At 40.6% G+C, this 21,469-nt stretch overlaps 1 protein-coding gene across 2 annotated transcripts in view; it reads left to right on the plus strand.

The window, feature by feature from the left end:
* SMOC1 (SPARC related modular calcium binding 1) overlaps nt 1-21,469 on the plus strand; it is a 66,930-nt gene that overhangs the window by 18,954 nt on the left and 26,507 nt on the right. Inside the window, exons 4-6 of one of the 2 annotated variants that reach the window (XM_088669922.1) lie at nt 4,954-5,053; nt 6,836-6,883; nt 18,934-19,023. In XM_088669922.1, coding sequence (XP_088526048.1) covers nt 4,954-5,053; nt 6,836-6,883; nt 18,934-19,023 — 238 coding nt within the window. The remainder of the gene's footprint in view (nt 1-4,953; nt 5,054-6,835; nt 6,884-18,933; nt 19,024-21,469) is intronic. The other variant, XM_035113442.3, reaches the window with a different exon arrangement.

Below are 21,469 nucleotides of genomic sequence, written 5' to 3' on the forward strand. Positions count from 1 at the left end.
TATATCAAGCTATTGTTTGGGCAAAAAAGTTTTAGCTTAGTACTGCATATTATAATGCATATAAGGGCATCAGCTCATTGGGTTTGGTTAGTGCCTGGATGAATGACAGCCTGGGAACCACATGCATGCTGCCTTTGGTTCCATCATGAAACAGAAGTGGGATTTAAATTTATTCAAAAGATAGACAAATAATTACTTCAGACTTTTCTTCTTTATTTAATTTACATACCATCTTTCATCTGAATATTACAGGGCAGTTTACAGTATAGAAACGCAAAATACATAACATAATAACTCTTGAGAGTCCCATGGACTGCAAGAAGATCAAACCTATCCATTCTGTAGGAAATCAGCCCTGAGTGCTCCCTGGAAGGACAGATCCTGAAGCTGAGGCGCCAATACTTTGGCCACCTCATGAGAAGAGAAGACTCCCTGGAAAAGACCCTGATGTTGGGAAAGATGGAGGGCACAAGGAGAAGGGGACGACAGAAGACGAGATGGTTGGACAGTGTTCTCGAAGCTACGAACATGAGTTTGACCAAACTGCGGGAGGCAGTGGAAGACAGGAGTGCCTGGCGTGCGCTGGTCCATGGGGTCACGAAGTGTCGGACACGACTGAACGACTAAACAATAACAAAGCAAAAACAAAACTGATATCCCCCCAAACACATTTAAAAGGCCATAGATTGTTCTTCACCCAGGCCTTCAGCTGATTAAACAATATTTTCACTTGGCGCTTAAATATATGTAATGAAGGTGCCAGGCAAGCCTCCCTGGGGGTGGAGGAGCATTCCACAAGCCTTAAATCCTTCAGGATAACCTTATAGTCCATTAAGTCCCCCACAGACCCCTGTACCTTAAACTCCATTTATTGTATACCGTATATGCTGGCATATATTTACATCTGAGTCTTTCTGCGTACCCAGGAACTCTGCTTTCTATAACAACTACTGTATATACCGTATTGGTAGGTGAAGCGAGATTGCATATGCTGTTTCTGCTTTCAACCATGATATGTTGAGCTTCATGTTTGCATATGAACTCCAGTTTGCATGTCGCATAGTTGGGAATCATGGAAAAAACTAGGTTCCTGATCACACAGGTGGAGACCTGTATACATACAATTGTACATGTGCAAGCTGTACTGACAGCATACCTGATCCCACTCTTCCTCTGTGTACATCTGTACAGGGCTAGGAACAATTAGGCAGACACACATACCTGGTTCTACCGGCCCCACCAATCCTACTCTGTGAAGTTTGCTACAACTATTCTATAGTTCTGAGGACACTGCTTGGCAGACACCTTGGAGCGAATACACCCCCCAAAAAAAAACCCATCACACTCCCCTTGCAGATCAGGCTACCAGTATTAGATTTCTGTACCACTGAACTTTTTCAACGTGGCCTCTGATTTCCTAAGTTTTTACAGGACAACAGCTGCTGTATTTTAGCTCTGAGAAATGATGTAGGAATCAGTACGAGGGAAGAAGGGCAGGCCCAGACTTCATTATAGCATGGGCTCCTGTCGGCAGCATACTGAGCCGTATGATTAATCCTGGCCAGTTCCTGTATTTTCCATACACTTACAATTCTATGTTTTCCCTTCGCCAGAAGATGGAGTGGAAACAAATCGGCCCTTGATTTGCCTCTGTCAAGTTATAATGGACGATCCTGCCAGCTTGTTAAAATGTTTATGTAGTCCTTTGAAACCTCATTCTGGCATCTTCAGTGAGGAATTGAACAGACCTCAACAAAGGCCCCATTCTCCCAGAGGAGCCTGCCAGTGGCTACAGTTTTAATGTTTTCATATTCTAATGCTTTTTATGGGTGCAGGAATTTATTTAAGGGCCCACTGGTTGAAGTGTTGGCTTTTGTTCTATTTCACACACTGTAATTGATGTGTCTGACGTAGGGGTGGGGAGGGTCGTAACAGCATTTCTAATTAATTTGGGAAATGGTGACAGAGCAGTTCTGTTGTGCAATATTTCCTGCTATTTGAGCTGGGAGCTTTTAAGCTGTGTGTTTATCTAAATTTGACAAAAGAAGCATTGCTTTCCATGTGATGGAAATGTGTAGGTGGCAATCCAGAATGAAAATGTGTATGAAAGCCTAGGTAGTCACCCAAAAGCTTGTGTAGCACAAGAGTTAAGAACATGAAATATGAGTATAGTATAGCGGTTAAAATCATGAGCTATGAGCTAGGGTTAGGGATGAAGGAGATTTTGGCTGTTGCTTGCATTTTAATGAGAAACTGCTTAATTCACACTTCTCAAACCACTATGGAAACTGAAACACGGCCATCCTTTGAAATCTGCAGTTTTCTGAATTTTGTGATGCAGTTCTCCAACCAAATGTTATGCCCCAAAATTCATATAATAGGGGAAAATGTTTTATATTTAGGGAAATTGATTTTAGAAATGCATATATTAATCAAGTTTATTAGTAGAAATTTTCACTAAAATGCTGATGAATTTCCACTGGGTTTTTTTAAAAAAATGAACACAAATTGCTTCAAAAATGTGGAGAACTGAATTTATAATTGGGAAAATGAGGAACTCTGAGAACCGAAATGGTCTGTCCTCAGTTGGCGTGTTCCATTCTTTGTTCAGCTGTAGACTTTCTGGATGACTTTAAGCAAGACATTTTCTGCCACCCTAATCTCTAATGTGGTGGTCATTTGGTTGTGATTCAAAAAGGCTTGCAAGTTTTGTTTATAAAAAATAAAGACTGTTGTGCTGTATTACTATACAGTAGTTGGCTATTTTGAATATATGGAGAAATGAAGGAATTTGAGGGGAGGCAGAAAAGGTTAAATGGGGATTGTAATGAAGATGACCGATCAATGAAAGTTGACGGTGTGATGCAGCTTTCAGTAAATATCCTTTTCGAAAAACAAAGAAATGCTAAGAGCCTGCTGAATCCAATCGAAGGCCCATCTGGTCCAACTTTCTGTTCCCACAGTGGCAAGCAGAACTTGAGTACAACAACACTTTCCCCACTTGTGAGTTACCAGCAATTCAGAGGCATGCTGCCTCCATCAGCAGAGAAAGAACATAGTCACCATGGCTAGTAGCAAGTGATAGCCTTATCCTCAATTAATTTGCCCAGTCCTCTTTTAAAGCCATCCAAGGTAATGACCAACACGTGTGATGGCAAATTCCATAGGTTAACTGTTTGTTGTATGAAGAAGTACTTTTTGTCTGTCCTGAATCTTCCAACACTCAGCTTATTATGAGAGAGGGAGAAAAGCTAGCACCAGCACAAGTTTCAGTATTTCTCCATCCTGCAGAGGTGAAGAGAATGCACAATGCACAAGCATGCACAATGAGAGAGCATGAAATGCATTTTCAGGCTTTTTCAGTGGTTTTCAGTTATATGTTATATGCACAAACAAGGGGCTCCCTGTAACTGATCTTCAAACATTGTCACAGATTGTATTGGTCATTTTTGCTAGGCTTTTTTTTAAAGTACAGTTTAAAATGAAATTGGTCTATTGAGAGTATATATCACACTTTTCCTAAGTTTTCAATTGTTTTGGCAGTGCCAGAATACTTGCTGTGTATGTAAAAGATCCTTGGTTCAATCCCCAGTATTTCCAGTCAATAGGATAGGATTAGGTACCAAGTGATATGAGGTGCTGCCTGTCCAATATTAGAACAGGGGTCACCAACCTTCTTGGGCCCATAAGCACACTTGCAAATGAGATAAAGTGTTGTGGGCACCACACATACCACATTCAGGTAAGTACTGCAATCTGTTCTATTGGTTACAATAGAATGCTTTTTTTCAGCAGTGTTGGGGGCAGGGGGTGAGGACTGTGCATCGCTACAGAAAGCCTTTGTGGGCCCCAGGATAGATGGACCAATTGTCTGACTCCATATATGGCCAGGTTCATATGACTACCGATCTTTGGCAACATCCCATTCATATGGGTTTCATGAACTGCTGCAATCAGGCATTTTGCCAAAGGATCGATAAACCTCTTGTTGTCTGAAATACATCCAGCAAGCCAGGAGCTGTGTTGCTTCAGCTTTTTAGCTGATTGTGTTACTTTATTCCATTTAACTTTATTGCTTACTTATGCTAATCTCTAAGATCTTGACAAAAGCTATTCATTTGTCTTGCATCTGGTCTTGTGATTATATTACTGTACGGATTGCTCTACTGTTTCTTTCAATGGAGGGTTTGCCCTGTTCCACTAATACATAACTGTGGCTTGACTTCCCTGCCCTACTGGCAAAGCTGAGGAGCTATCCAGCAGGTTAGAGAGCAGGTCTGCAGCAAGGTTCTTGATGCAGCAGTGGAGCTGTCCAGCCAGAGAGCCAAGAAGAGCTGAGTGGAATTGCAACAGGCAGTGAGCAGCTGAGTTGTTTATAGCTATCCCCAGAAACCCTAATCTGAAGCATGTGCTGGTTCTTGCTTTCTGCTCCTGGCTAGGGCTCATGTTGTGAGGTTTGTGCTGCCCAATGTGCAGTGCAGCAGCTTCTTCTTGGGTTCATCTCTCTGCTATTGTGGGTGATTGAGGACGGTCTGCAGCTGGGGTCTGTGACATTCAAGATGTGTCTCCTCTGTTTTTTCTTCTCTTCCAATGTGTGCTAAGCCTGCTCCATTAGTTGTCACCTATTTTTGCAGTAATTTGTTTGAGTAGGCCAGAGGCTTTATATAAATTGTCAGATTTTGGTTGTTACCTTCCTGTTAAGGACAAGTTATTTTTCCTTTGTTTGCATATAGGTATTGCCTAGTCTGGGAGACATAACAATTAAATTAAAAGGTGCAAAACAAACACTTTTCTCATTTTCCTTGAAAACATTTATTCCTTAAACTCTAATGGTTCCTTAATGTCTCTAATGGTACAAAAGTTTTCACATTCACTTTGGGTTATTGGATGAGCACATGTTGTGGGTGGATTCTGGAAACCCTGTAACTAGTAAGTTTCCTCTTTTCCAAACAGGTGCAGTGCCATACCTATACTGGATACTGCTGGTGCGTCACTCCAGATGGCAAACCCATCAGTGGTTCTTCTGTACAGAACAAAACTCCTGTATGTTCAGGTACTGAGGGCTGAGAAAAATTGCTTGCTTGCTTTTGATGCTCAAATAGGAAGAGAAGTGGACAAGCATTTTGGCTTTTAATTCAAAGGTCTTGGACTCATTCATACAACACAAAATTAGTCCTACACTCAGGGAATTGAGATAATAGCTGCTCCATCTTGTGGTCAGTGCTGCTTGAAAGCTGTCATTCATTCACAGCTCATCTTCATTATATGTTGCAAAGGGTTTTTGACCATAAGATGAAATGAGTAGATGAGAGTAACGCAGTTTGAATTTGCTCCACGTTTTTGGTCATGATAATTGGCATTCATTGTTTCCAGCATGTGCTCTAGTGTACAACCAAAGCTTGAGCTCGCCTGTAAACATATGATTCTCCATTCAATGACACATTGCTTTATAACTCTTTGGGTATCAAACTGAATATATTTTTAAATAGCCTCTTGATGCTGTCCGACTGGCTTCTTTTCCATGAAAAATAAATTATGTTAGAATAGATACTTGTCAAAAGAGTTGGTAAGAACAGGATTTTTTAGGGTTAAAATGTGCTAAATGGGCTTAGGCCAAACCAGACTTCAGAAAAAGTTTGTAATATATTACAAACTGGACCATCTATCTCCAGCAAGCATCTTCCCTGAGAGCCAGTGTGGTGTAGTGGTTAAGAGCGGTAGACTCGTAATCTGGGGAACCGGGTTCGTGTCTCCGCTCCTCCACATGCAGCTGCTGGGTGACCTTGGGCTAGTCACACTTCTTTGAAGTCTCTCAGCCCCACCCACCTCACAGGGTGTCTGTTGTGGGGGAGGAGGGGAAAGGAGATTGTTAGCCGCTTTGAGACTCCTTCGGGTAGTGATAAAGTGGGATATCAATTCCAAACTCTTCTCTTTCTCTCCCCCCCACCCCATCCTGCCCATCCTAAATGGTGGGCACAATAGGATTCCATGGAGGAGGGGGCAGGTGCCTGACAAACCAATATCTGTTGCTGGCAAAAAATATTGGAGACTGAAATACAGCTACTAGACAGTATTTTTTAGGAATCTTGACAGAAGGCCAGCTGTGGTCCCCTGCGCCAGTCCAGGCACTGCCCCCATCAACCAGCTCTTGTCCATGCAGTATCTACCACCTGCCAGTGTGGTATAGTGGTTAAGAGTGGTAGACTCATAATCTGGGGAACTGGGTTCGCGTCCCTGCTCCTCCACATGCAGCTGCTGGGTGACCTTGGGCTAGTCACACTTCTTTGAAGTCTCTCAGCCCCACTCACCTCACAGAGTGTTTGTTGTGGGGGAGGAAGGGAAAGGAGAATGTTAGCCATTTTGAGACTCCTTAGGGTAGCGATAAAGCGGGATATCAATTCCAAACTCCTCCTCCTCCTCCTCCTCCTCCTCCTCCTTTTGCCTATCACCACATTTCATTCTGGCCATACTGTTACATACACAGTCTGTAACGTCATCAGACCAGACTGCAACGCTCATATTTCAGAGGAACCCCTTCCTCTGTACTTTGCTCTTGCAGATACGGTAGTAAACTTGTATCCTTCAAACTGGATTCTACAAAATGACTGAGCCCAGTACAAAAGTGGCTAGAGAAGCAGCAATATTTCTGGGATTGGACACATGTGTTGGGGCAGTTGCTTGGATATTTTTATATTTTTATTTTTAGGGCATCTAAGGCAAATGGGCCAAATTTGTGCCAATGGATTTGGCTGAATTTGTTGAGATTGTATATCTATGAATGCTTTGCCCATGTCTTCTCTTAAATAACAGATTTATGTGTTTCCTTCTCTTTAAGGTTCAGTAACTGACAGGCCTTTAGGACACGGTAATTCTGGGAGAAAAGGTGAGTGGAGTTCTATGCTCACAGAAGCGGTTTTTGTTTTGTTTTTCAATGTAGGGCTTTCCAGTCCATCTTCCTTGAGTCACGTTGGAACTTCTCATAATATGAAAAACATTACTGTAATGCAAATGGTGCCATGGTATCAAGTCCTGAGTCTTAAGTGCTGCTTTCATGAGGAGAAGATGACATCCGATAAGAGTACATAAAAGCAGAAGCTCCAGGATGGTCCTCATGAATTGTGTTAATCTTGAGTCACCCTCTTGAGTTATCCTAAGAGTGAAAGAACAGAAGACACGCATGGTCAGCACAGATCTATAGCAATGCTGAGCATGCGTATTAAATTATGGGCCAGCTGTTCCCAAGTGTAGGATTTTCAGAGGTGCTGCACATTGACCTAACGTAAATTCTCACTCTGATATGTGAGATCATTGCCTTGTAAGCGTTTTTGACTATTTATTTTGAATTCAGCAGGGGAATAATCAGGCCAAAACTAAAGCACTGTTTAACTATACAGCTTGATGCTGCCTTGCACTTTCCATGAGAAAGTTCTGCACCAGCTGGCAGAACCGTTCTGAATACTTTTTACAAGCAAGATTACTAGTACAGTCCACCAGCTTCTCACCTTGGTATAAAGTACTTAAATGTTGTAGGAATACATAATGTTGAGGAATAACTTGAGTTAACTAATATTTTAGGTAACACCAGCTAGCCTTCCAGAAGGACGGGGGGGGGGAGCTGGAAAATTAATTTTGCCTTATGTTTTCTGCATTTTTATGTTGTGGGGAAATCTCCCATACCACCATGCTGTTTTTGCCTCTTCACTTTAGATGTAAAAACTCTATTGTTGCATTCAATTCCATAGGAATTTTTGCATACAGTCAAGCGTGCCTCAAAGAGGCAGAAGAGCTAGAGAGTGTCGGCTTTTGCAATATGAGCTGTCAAAATAAGGACTAGAAAACCGGAAATCTGAAATAGATTAGTAGAGATATTCATCCTTCCTCAAACTGCTGCCTTCGAAATGTTTTGGACTCCACCAGCCCAACAAGCAGAGCCCTGTGAGGCTGATGGGAGTTCTAGTCAAGCATCTGGAGGGCACAGAGTTGCGGTAGGCTGATAGAGATGCTGTAATGTTTCTGATTTAGCTGCAATATTCACTTAACAAATTCCATTGGTGAAAGCCTGTGCAAGGATTTCTACTTGGGCAATGGGGCCTTCCTCTCATCTCCCAGTGTACCTCTAGAAACTGGCTTGGATTCCTTTACTGCTGCTCTAGAATGGTTCTTTTTCTTTGGAGTTTTAGAAAACGTGATCCTGCCTTTCCAGAATTTGAGTGAGGAAAACAATGGATACTTTGGGAATATGGCTGCCCAATTGTAATCCTTTAAGATAGGTCAGCAGGCATTCCATACATGGATTGTTCCCTGTGTTCCACATTTGTAAGATGCATCTTCTGATGCTAGTTAACATGAGGCAGTGGGTATGCCCAAGAAAATCAAGTCAGGACTGCTGGAAGTAGTGGGAGTTTGGGCCCTTTGCTAGACATGCCATTACCATGTGAAACCAAAACATTATATGGTGGTAACTCTAGTTTTGAACTTAATTCGTTCTGGAGGTCCGTTCTTAACTTGAAACTGTTCTTAACTAGAGGCGTGCTTTCACTAATGGGGCCTTTTGCTGCCCCTGCGCCAACATCACACAATTTCCATTCTCATCCTGGGACAAAGTTCTCAACTCGAGGTAACTCTTCCAGGTTAGCGGAGTTTGTAACCTGAAGTGTTTGTAACTTGAGGTGTTTGTAACTCGAGGGACCACTGTAATCGTCTTTGGGTTCAGGAGGAGGCTCTTGAGGAAGGGAGTGATGCTGGGCTTAATACCCCTCTGTGATCTGCTAATTCTTTTGTGTGTCCTTCAGCAAGAAACCTGTTTTTCACTAGAGAAAAATTCATTTCAGTTTTCCACCTTGCCTTTTCCCAAGCTCTCTATTGAACTGATAAAACATTTGCCTTCTTTTATAGCGGGATTGGGGGGTTGATCTCACTGAGGTCTGGACAATGTCTTTAAAAAAATTTTTTTTGAGGCTACTTTAGATTTTTGAGGTTTAAAATGTTAAAGTTTATGTTTTAAATTTTGTATATTGCATTGTTATAAAGTGCTCTTCTACATTGATGGTGAAAAGTGGAATATAAATTTTAAATAAGAATTCTGTCCATTCTAAGCTAAATAGTCTGCTGTTTTGCAATTTGCCTTGTCAAATGTTTGTTCAACCCTGTGATTCAGCTTCCGTCACCTTGAAAGTGAGAACAACAACTGAGGTTTATAGAACCTCTTGTTCATGCATCTGCAGTCTTGGATTAACCACTTATGACCTTTAATCCTTCTCATATGTGGTTGATGCAAAGCAGATCAGATCAGCTCTTTTCTGCCATGTGTTGAACGGTGAATTGACTGAAGCTTGACAATATTTTTATGTGTCTCCATCCTTCTGGCACTGCCCTTGCATTGAACTTTCCCATTTGTTTGTCTTGCTATTAGTCCTGAAAGTAAATTGCCAGGTGTTTTTTTTAAAAAAAACCACACACACATCCCCAGTAGTCATCAAAATACTTTTTTCCTTGACAAATCATTATAGAGAGAGCACATTTCTCCCTTAACCTCAAAGGGATACATGCAGAACAAACCTTGCATGTTCCTACACCATCCAAAAAGTGTGCGCAAGTCTGTGTTTTATGCAGTTTCGGAATAGTAGCGAGAGTGGGAGGCAATTTCTCCCTCCCCTTAATAAGCCTACCTTCTGTAAATTCTTGCTAACGTTTGCAGGTATCAAGGAACCAAAGGACAATCAAATAATAGATGTGCTACAATTTCCATAGTGATTCTGTGGATTAGAAATTGCATAAATGACACACACACACCCCGGCTTGAGTGAAGGCTTTGTCTTGAGATGGTTGAACTGCCTTGAACTCTATGAGCTGGCTTTGAATATGGTAGCCACTGTTCTTTCATTTTTGGTCTATAAAACAATTCAGCCTCCATACCCCAAATTTGAAAGTGCAGTGTGATTTTGTTATCTGCTTTATATTTTACCTGATCTTTATTTTCTTACATTTTTATCCCACCTTGATTCTGTCAGTGAAGCCCAAGGTACATGTGGATCCTACAAAGACAACTGTGCAGGCACTAACCAGACCCTCACCTACTTAGCCTCAGGAAGTGAGTGGCCTGTGCCCTTGGTTCTCCCTGGGCCAGATTCAAGTAACAAGTCCTGCTAGTGGAAACATTGGGGAAGGGTTAGAAGAACCCCCAGAACATCACATAAGGGGAGAAGAAGGGAGATTATTCCAGGAATGCTTGTACTGACAGAATTATTCCTTAGCACTACATTGAATTCCTTCCTCTAATATGTTGCTTCACTTCATACTTTTGTTTTATTCTGGCCACATTTCTTGGCTGACCATAGATAATCCAGGATACCTGCTTCTCTGAGCTTTACTTGAATCCACCACCTGACTTGTCAAATTGTGTTTTTTACAATCAGTTTTTGGTTTTCACTGTTTCCTGTCAAAAGTATTAAGTCTTATATCTTTAAGATGCAGCCAGTATATCTTCCCCCCACCTCCTTGGAGAGTCAGCAGAGGATGTTCCACCCTGTTTAGGTTAACAGCATCATTGTACAGTCTATAACCAGATTAGCTCACATTCCTTTAAATGTGAATTTCCTGAATATCTAGGTTGAGAGTTGGCACAATATATTCAGAATATTTTTTTTTAAGTGCGGAAGGCAAACAGGTGCATGCCTCAGGCAAGAAATCATCCACTGTTGACTCAGTGGGAATCTAGCAGTCCACCTTTGTGATGGTTAGCAAATTCCAGAAGTTCCAGAGTCAATGGGTAATCCTTTTGACTGCATATGGAGAGTCTTTTCACCAAACGAATTGTTTATTAAACTGAAATGTGATGTGATAATTCCTTCCTCAGCAGGGCTTCAGTTCCAATGTAAGATCACCAGTTTCCCCCAGGGTTAAGTGAACAGGCCAGCAATTTAAAAGTGGATGCAGCTGGGGAACTCAAGAGTTTGTACACTAAGTATAAGAGAATTCATGCCACAATAAATATTGATCTTTAAGATGCCCCAAGACTCTTGATCAGTCAATAGTATGTGTCACAAAGACTGGAATCATTCTGAATATCTATTTTCAGAGGAGAAAGCCTGGGACAAGAATAACAGCCTCTTGCACTGATTCTGATATGTATACAGCTGGAGTTTTAGGTCTTAGAGCTGACAAGAAAAAAAGAACTCAATTGAAAATTATGGGACCGTATGTTCTATTCTTGAAAAGGCTCAACATTGTATGTCTCTTGGAATTTTGTATTAAACTTTTTGACTATTTGCTTAACTTGTTGAATGTAGGTAAGAATGGTTACATTCATTCAAGAAAAATAAGAATGTGTGTGGTCGGAAGTCTCCTTAAAGCCGCGTTGATGGCCACTGAGAATGAGTTGTCTTTACTTTTCTGCCTTGGATAGCTGCAGAGTGGCACAACAAAGGGAAGTTGAAGCTTGCTAGGATTCAGGATATAGTTTTTTAAAAAAATTGTTCGCCCAAATATACGGTAAGACTTTTAAGTTTTGGCAATGGACATTCATTCATTAGCCAACTAGAGGGAGAGACTTTTACGTCCCCCATCTTTGGTCCAGACAGTGATGACTACATAGGAAAAAAAAAACCTTAAGATATTATATACTAGGGAAATTGATACTATTGATACTATTGTGTGGGTAAAGGCAGTAAACCTAGTCTGCTTTTTGTGATCCTGTCCAGAGAGGTATGTGGCATTTATAAGCTGACAGTTGTACTAAAGCAAGAAAGTGGGCTTATTAAACTTAATTCCATCTAAAATTTGGATTGGCGCTAGGTTGTTGCTTCTTTTTTTACCCTTCTTGCTGAAATTGTTATGAAATGGACCACGAGATGATTCCAGGTGATTCCTTCCATCCCGCTGAGACCCTCTACTTCTTTACTGTGTTTCATTGTGACAATGTTTTAATAGTATTTTTTGAGTGTGGAATTGTTCAGCTGATTGATCCAAAGGTATACCTGTTGAACTTGGGTTTTTGCTTCTAGTTGAAATTGTTCACTCTTTGCTTAGGAAGAAAAGCAGTGTCAAAAGAGAACACAACACAGTGATTTGTATGTGTGCCATTCTCAGTCTGTTATTCATCCATCCCTTTATTTTCACCCTTCCCATTCTCCCCCTCCCTCTCTCTCCCCCTCTCCCCCTACTCTCTCCCTACCCCTCATATGCAATACAGACATAGCTGACGAGGTGTCCATTCTCTTCTCTGAGGAAATGAAAAGGCATATTGTAAGCCTGAAAACTCAGTCTGGTTGTCAGCCAGAAATTAGTTCTCTAAAGAAGATGATGGTGGGAGGGAGGGGAGGAGAGGAGAGGGATGAGAAGAGAAAAGTACACTTTGCAATAGTTTTGCCTAGGTTCACTGCACATGGCTGGATGTGAAGGGGGTATTAGGGGTCCTAAGCATGCAGGTTTCAGAAGGAAGGCAGATTGTGTGTCTGGGAGGAATTAGGCAAAAAATTTGGGCTATTTATTTAATCCTCTCAAGCAGTCTTTTTCTTCTCCCCCTTCTGTTTTTCTTTTTGTGTCGAACAGACTGCTTTACAGGGGGGCACGTGTGGTAATTAACACATGCAGCTGTAGGGCTTCCACCATATGGTTGAATTTCAAATGGCCATTGATCTGGGAACTCACTGCATTACCCACCCCCACTCTGCAACCCGAAGCCTTGAAGATGTGAGGGAGGTTTTATAGAGAGACTTTCCTCGGGGGAGAGAGAGAGAGAGAGAGATTGCTGGGCTGAGCAGAAAGTAGCTTAAAGGCACAGGGTGTTCTCTCAGGTGCCTTTAACTGCATTGAACTACTGAAAATGTGCATTAAATATAACAATTTAGGGTGCATGTGTTAAAAAGACACATTAATTGTAGGCTTTGCTTACATAAAACCAATGGCTCCTTTTCCTTCCTTCATTTCTTCCCACTATTTTCAAAGAGGAACCCCTGAACTGGGATTTGACCCTGGAACTCCCTGGTCATAGTTCCTTTCCAGACTGGTCATTGTGCTTATCAAAAGGAAAGTCCTCTACTGCTTCAATAGGCAATAATATATTAACGTGTCCCAGTAAGGAGTCTGAGCATAGCTGCCAAGTTTTCCCTTTTCTCGCGAGGAAGCCTATTCAGCATAAGGGAAAATCCCTTAAAAAAAGGGATAACTTGGCAGCTATGAGTCTGAGAGAGTTACTTGTTTGTGCACACACCTGCCTGGTTATCCAGGAATGGTAGTGCAAAATGGCTATTGCATTGGGTTGTGTCAAAAAATGTACAGAAAGCTTTGGTGAGCGATTTCACCATTGGACAGAACAGGAATAAGAATATTTATTTCACAGTGCATTACCAGCTAAATGGTGACACTTTCATAGTTCTTATTGATGCTTATACTGTAAAAAATGTGTGTATTAGAAGTTGATTGAGACAAATGATTTAAGACACATGCGGCATGTAATTGTCCAGACAGGTGTTCTGTATATCTGCATTAGATCACTAGCACTAACAAACATCTCTCCCCCTCTGTGTAGACAGAATTGTGTTGGTTATCACACTTCAAGATGTACAGGGCTAAGGATGGAAGAAAGCATGCCTAAATTGATTTACCATGATGGCATTTACTGAACTGAAAACTCGCCTACAAACAGAAAAAAAAGGAAGAACAGTTCCCAGAACTGATCCTATTCTGCCATTTCTGAAAAGGACCTTCAGGAGAAGGTGGTGTTCTCATTGATCCTGTCCTCTGCAAATGAAGCTACATCTAGGCCAGGAAATGTGTCTTGATACACTGTGTTTGGAGGTGTGTTGGCTAAACCAGTCCCATGCCAGACTATTAACACCAAGGAAGCCACCACTGGAGGACAGGAGAGTGCAGTGTGTTAGAGTGACAGTGTGGCTGATTGACCGAAGCCTAGGAATTGGCATAAACTGATATTACATATGCCTTGCAAATTTCCTTTAACAGTGGACAGTATCACTGGATGACAGATTCAGTGTGTCTTTCATACTTTTAATTAGATACATATTTTTTCTTGTCCCAGATGAAATTTGAAACCTAACTTCCCTTGGCATCCATGCCAAAGGGTGGGAGAGAAGAAAAAGCTTCCAGACATGCTTATTAAACTACCTGTTTGCACCCCAAGTCATTCTTTAAATGCTATCTAAAGCCATGCAGATTGATGGCAGGTTTGCAATTGGGCAAATTAATAGCAGGGTTGCAAGTGGGATGTGGTTTTGTACCCTTGGTGGTGTAGAGTGGGTGGGGTGCTCTGTATCAAGATTTCAAGAGTCACGGTTTTCAAAGCAGTGCCAGAGTGATGCAGCTTGTAAGAAAAACCCAGCAGCGACGGGCCCTATTGACATATCCTTTTTAAAGGGCTGCTTCCAGGAAGAGGGGATGCTTTGTCCGTGATCAGAATAAACGCATTGTACACCCAGACAATTAACTCTTCAAGTGACTTGCCAGCCTCTTTAAAGCCACTATACTCCCCTTCGGTCTATCCCCAGCTCTATTCAAACACTTAAGCACACCATCTTTGTTTTGTTTATTATTCAAAAAAAAAAGTCCTTCACAGGAATAGCTGGAGCGGATCAACATTGTCCTCTCGGTGGCATTTATCTCCAGCCAGCAGTGAATGTGTCAATCAGGAATCAAAAAGCCAAACAGAAGAGGCTTTGAATCATGTCATCGGGGGTCGAAGTGACTTCCAGCTGTCTGTGCAACACCAAAGAACTGTGCTGTCTTTTGCAGAAGTATACTGACTTGACGATATTAGATCACAAAGTCTTTGAGGAATATCCCCCAACCTCCTTCATACTGATGCACCTGCAAGGGAGATATTTGGGGTGGAGGGAAGGGAGGGAGACGAATGTATTCCAGAAAGTCTCTCTTCTGCTTGGTTGAAGATTCCTTAAGCATACTGTTGCAATTAGCAGTGGCAGTGTTTTGTAAAAAAGCAGGCACCGTTTATTTCAGGAGTGTGCAATCATCTCTCAGGTTGGAGTTCATGATGGCCTTGAATGTTGAAGCATTTGGATTCTAACCAAACATTTTTGGGTTTATAGTCTTCTTTCCTAGACTGATATCTGTACAGTCCCCTTTTATGAAAGCCCTGTAAAACTAGAATCAATAGAACCTTGTCTTAAGTAACATATCATTTTCACTTCCCTGTAAGTAGGGTGGTTTCTGACCTAAGAATACAAAATGAAATGACGAAATACATAATATAACAGCCCCCTCTCACAAATACATTTAAAAGGCCCATTGAAGGCCTTAATTTCCCATCAAGCCTTTTTTTTATCCTAGGTCCCGTCTGCACTTACATTCAGAGCACCATTACACCGTGATTATATCTGTGACTTTTCAATATAAGTCAAATAATTTGATATCATGTTAGCTTAGATTAGGTTTATTAATATGTGTCCTTTCCAACTAAAAAGCTCTAAAGCAATTTACAACTAAGTAAAAAATAATAATGCAATGTTCATAATACAAGGGTAGGAGGGTTTTCTGTGACTAAAATGGAATGTATCTTGTTTTGAAACAGTTAGTCTTCCGGAGTGCCACTTCATTCCAGACATAAAAAATAAAAATGGAATGGTTAGAGAGATGTTACTCGCTGAGGATTGTGTGTTTTAATTTAGTGAAAACTGTATTTGGTGTTACCAGGTAACAATGGTGAAAAATTTATCATCATAATTATAATATACTTATTTATACCCCATCTACTTACCAGTTCATTACAAAACTTTTCATCTTAAGCATCGTTTGAGGAAACCAGATGCCCTGGTTTCTCTTTATTCCGCATCAAAAAATTACTCAGTACAGTGGTACCTCTGGTTAAGAACTTAATTCGTTCCAGAGGTCCGCTCTTAACCTGAAACTGTTCTTAACCTGAAGCACCACTTTAGCTAATGGGGCCTCCTGCTGCTGGAGCATGATTTCTGTTCTCATCCTGAACCAAAGTTCTTAACCCGAGGTACTATTTCTGGGTTAGCGGAGTCTGTAACCTGAAGCGTTTGTAACCCGAGGTACCACTGTACTGATTTATTTATTGGCTGAAAAAACCCTGAAATCTTTTATTTCTAATAGAAGTTACAGAAGCAGGCAGCACTGTTTGGTGAGCATGCAGAAACTGATGGGATTACAGTTCTGGGCTTTTGATCAGCAACTGTTAACCAAGCTATGGGAAACACCAGCCCAATACTAGATAAAGTTAGTTGCACCTAAATCCTGCTGAAATGAATGAGAATCTTTGGAGAACACTTTCTTACTAGAAAAAGTTAGTCATCTTGTCACTAATTGAAATGAGAAACACTGCTTAACAACTTGGAAAGCATTAAGATCGGCTTCTGTAAAACAACAGCTTTAGCTTAATTGATTTTAAGAGTTGCAGCATTTAACTGCAACTGACTTTCCTCTTATCAGCACTATTCTGCTTTAAGCTTGTTTTCTCAGTTAACTGGTTAGTGCTTTAGTTTTCTTACCAAGTTGTAATCAAATTTTGTTTTTTGTTTTTAAATGTGATTGAACTTTTAAGAGTTGAATCACACACTCTGGTTGCAACTAACAGCCCCATAAAATAATGCCCCTGCATCTCCCTTCCCACCTTGACATTAATCTCATTAGGTCATATGTTTCTTCCTTCATCTGCTTCCTGTTCTTTTTATGTGGAATTCTGTATGTTGGCTGGAGCAAGGATATTTCCCCTGTTTTTGGAAACTCTGCTTTTAGGATTACTGCATCTGGAAATTCAGCAGTGGTAGCTAACCAGTTGATCAAAACTGGGCAGGATTTTTGTTTTAAATGTTGCATAGCACTTCATCATATTATACTATGGTTTTGTAACTGAGATTTTCTTTCTGTATATCTTGTGTCAGGACATGAGGACACAGAACATGTGACAAGGTATTTAAAGCCACAATATGCTGTAAATGTCCCCAAATTCTCATTATGTCACTTGTTTTTAATATGCTTACATGACCCAGCTAAGCAGACAAACTAATGCTTTTTATGGTTTTCTTTTTGCACATTGTAACTTTTGATTTATTCTTATAGCGTATACATAATACAAAGACCAGTAGAGGAGATAAACAATGGCTACTTTTCATTGATGACATGTATGTCTGTACCAGAGAGCTCAAACTCTAGATCCAAATTCTTCTGACCTCAAAGCCTTTCCCCCCTTGAAATGAGATAATGAGGCTGTAAGTTTAAGTTCTTTAAGCGAGGAGGAATTAAAGAACCTTTTAATGAGGGTGAAAGAGGAGAGCGCAAAATATGGTCTGAAGCTCAACATCAAAAAAACCAAGATCATGGTCACTGGTCCCATCACCTCCTGGCAAATAGAAGGGGAAGAAATGGAGGCAGTGAGAGATTTTACTTTCTTGGGCTCCTTGATCACTGCAGATGGTGACAGCAGTCACGAAATTAAAAGACGCCTGCTTCTTGGGAGAAAAGCAATGACAAACCTAGACAGCATCTTAAAAAGCAGAGACATCACCTTGCCGACAAAGGTCCGTATAGTTAAAGCTATGGTTTTCCCAGTAGTGATGTATGGAAGTGAGAGCTGGACCATAAAGAAGGCTGATCGCCGAAGAATTGATGCTTTTGAATTATAGTGCTGGAGGAGACTCCTGAGAGTCCCATGGACTGCTAGAAGATCAAACCTATCCATTTTTAAGGAAATCAGCCCTGAGTGCTCCCTGGAAGGACAGATCGTGAAGCTGAGGCTCCAATACTTTGGCCACCTCATGAGAAGAGAAGAATCCTTGGAAAAGACCGTGATGTTGGGAAAGATTGAGGGCACTAGGAGAAGGGGACAACAGAGGACAAGATGGTTGGACAGTGTTCTCGAAGCTACGAACATGAGTTTGACCAAACTGCGGGAGGCAGTGCAAGACAGGAGTGCCTGGCGTGCTATGGTCCGTGGGGTCACGAAGAGTCGGACACGACTAAACGACTAAACAACAACAAGTTTAGGCATTCAGGGGCTGAATCATAGTCAGAGCATGACTCTGTCCCCATTTGCTTCATCCTGTGGCCAGTTTTCAAAAGATTATTTTTCTTCATGGTTTTAATTTGCTTTGGATTTTACTAGGTTCAAGCACTTATGAGAAATGTTTCAATGTTATCTTTGCACTTGGAGAATTTCAGAACAGGGGAGGCCAATAAGAACACATTTCTTCTAGACACTCTTCTGTTTTAGCTATGTTGGTATTGGTGATTTGCCAATGTAAGCATTAGGAGTAATATGGCATATTAGTGATTGCAGCCTAATTCCTGTGCAGCAAATTGTGATGCCAGATTCCATGCTGATAAGATTCAGAAAGCAAGATATTTCAACAATAATGGAAAGTATAAAGATGAAATATATTTGGAAGGCCAACCATTTTAGCAAACAGAATTTTAGGCCTAGTTTTCATATCCATTACTTAACATGGTGGCCTTGTGCTGATGGGCTTCTAACCTTTTGGCACAGTGAAGTGCAACTTCACCTACTCATATACTAGCACATCGCGACATCTCATGCTCCCAAGCTCCCAAATTGTGATTTGTGCCACGTGTTAGTGTGATCACCACATCCAAGAAGCAGGGAACCGCCATATTAAGAATAGGTAACTAGGGCCACAATGAACAAACTAAGCCCATCTGATCCAAACGGTGGTCATTCTTCTCACAATACACCGAAAAGGAGAATGTTCTTTGGTTTTGGTCAATGCAGTGAATGGGAGGGATGACAAAAAAATGACTATTCTGAAAATGATTTTAATAATTCTCTGTTATGTTATTCTTTAAGCAAACTCCTTAAAGTACTTTGCCTTTTGTGTTCTCATTCTTGTGATTTTCTCTCTAATGGACTTGGCCGGGCCATGTAAAAATCCCAATCATTCAACAATACTGGAGAGTAGATAGTATTTACCTCAATAATGGTAGTTTCTTTTCGATTCTTTTTAACTCTCAATTCAGATGATGGTTCGAAACCAACACCCACCATGGAGACCCAGCCTGCTTTTGACGGAGAAGGTAATAACCTCAGAGATGTTTATTCTCACGTAATATGTGTCAACCTAGTATTTTGTTATCCCATAAGAAAAATGCCTACTGCCACATCACACAATATATTTGATTTGGGTGTTAATTTTTTTTTTTTGCATAACTCTCCCTGGATATTGGGTTGCTTGGAACAAATGCCAGTGTCAATTGGGTTCACTGCCATATCTATGACTATCCATTTCTGTAATCATGATGTGACAATAGAATTAGTTTACAGCCAAGTTTGCACCTCTCAATAGCAATAGCAACTAAAGATAAAAGGAAATATTTGGAAGGTTTATCACTTCCTGCATGTGATGCCATGTTTAAGAAAAATAGGCCACTTGAAATATAGGCGGTGGACAACTTGGAAACAAAGCTACAGGTAAATACAAATTAGGAACACATTATCAGATATTTCACTTCATTGGTTGAGAAATGTGGAATTATGTTCTTTTATGGGACTAAGGGACAATCTTATACCCACTTACCTGGGAATAAGACCCATTGAACTCAGTGAGACAGCAGTGAGACACTACATAGTAGTGTGCTCTAAAGTGATTTTTCAAACTGATTTGCCACTGCTCCCCATATTGATGGTATCCATGCTGAGCTTGAGCAAAGCCGCCAATTTGGTTATCCCTCCTGTGTTTTACAGAATTACTTGAGAGAGTGTTTTTAGTTGCTTAGGTGCTGACTAGGACTCTTCTTCTGCTGAGCTACATGTTCCATGGACTGTGCAGCATTTTATCTCACTATACCTGTTCTGCTTTGCATATAAAATGAGAACCTCACTTTCTACACCCAGTCTGTTGGTTTAGGGTTCAGTTCTTTAGCAATCTGTGAAACTTGCAAGTATGCAGCTACAAAAAGCCTGCATTCTATTTTATTTTTTAAAACAAATGTTGTAATATATGGGTGGAGAATTTTAGTTGTGCTAAAATGGTGACTGGTTCTGCAAAAACATGCTGTTCTTGTTTTGTGAACACACAGAGAAAGAGAATTAATAGGCAGAAATCCTGAACTGAACTAGTTCTGCAATATCATAGATTTGTGCTACCATTATTAACTACATCTTTGAAAATCAGGTTATTGGAACTTGAACACCTACTAAACCCCCAAACACTTGAAAAACTGTAGAAAAACTGAGATCAAGTGCCTTGTTCCTGGTTTCACAGACAGGAGTCTTGATGATGTGAAACAAATCAATTTATACAACTGGCTGTACTCTGGTTTTAATAATAAATCTTCCCTTTCCTTTAATGTTTTTTTCCTCACTGTGCAAATGAAAAAAAACCCAAGCAGTTTTTCTTCTTCTAATCCATTTCTCTAAACCCAAAAATAATCTGTAGCTTTCAAACTTCCCTTTTTAAAAAAATGTAAAAGAAAGGTTTTGTTTCTCTTACTCAACTTAGCCTGTTTTTTTGTTTTGTTTTGTATACACTGTATTTTTTGCACTCTTTGTTTTGCTGTTCAGACAGTAATAAATTTGTTGGTCTTTAAGGTGCTGCAAGATTTTTGTTGTTAACAAGAGAGTAACATGGTTAAACCTCTGGAAATTGTCAGAATACTTTTGGCTTTTATTTATTTAAAAATACTTATATAACACTTTATACAGGGTCCTTATAGAGGTTCCTGCTTTCCCGCCTCATTAATTGCCTGAAATACTTGTACCACTTAGTCACATGGTACTGGAAGAACACCAGTGACTCAAACACAAGGTGTGTGGAAATGGGCACTGAGGTTTTCTAAAACACATTGGTGTATAAAAGCAGGATTGGGCCATCAGTTTCCATATTTTTCCACTGCTTCAAGCAGTGTCCCAATACAGCAACTTGGAAAACAGCTAATGTGATTGCACAAATCATGGCAGTGCTGTTTTTATTATTTAGAGTTTATATATTTATAGGCCATATATTTATGGAAGCGAAAGGAAAGTCCAATGCTGTAAAGAAAAATATTGCATAGGAACCTGGAATGTAAGAACCATGAATGGAGGTAAGCTGGATGTGGTCAAAAATGAGATGACAAGAATAAATATCGACATCCTGGGCATCAGTGAACTAAAATGGAAGGGAATGGGCGAATTCAGTTCGGGTGACTATCATATCTACTACTGTGGGCAAGAATCCCGTAGCAGAAATGGAGTGGCCCTCATAGTCAACAAAAGAGTGGCAAAAGCTGTAATGGGATGCAATCTCAAAAATGACAGAATGATCTCGATACGAATCCAAGGCAGACCTTTTAACATCACAGTAATCCAAGTTTATGCACCAACTACCGGAGCTGAAGAAAGTGAAATTGACCAATTCTATGAAGACCTACAACACCTTCTAGAAATGACACCAAAGAAGGATGTTCTTCTCATTACAGGGGATTGGAATGCTAAAGTAGGGAATCAAGAGATAAAAGGAACAACTGGCAAGTTTGGCCTTGG

Source organism: Zootoca vivipara, chromosome 1, assembly GCF_965207765.1.
Source record: "Zootoca vivipara chromosome 1, rZooViv2.hap1.1, whole genome shotgun sequence".
Taxonomy (NCBI): Eukaryota; Metazoa; Chordata; class Lepidosauria; order Squamata; family Lacertidae; genus Zootoca; species Zootoca vivipara.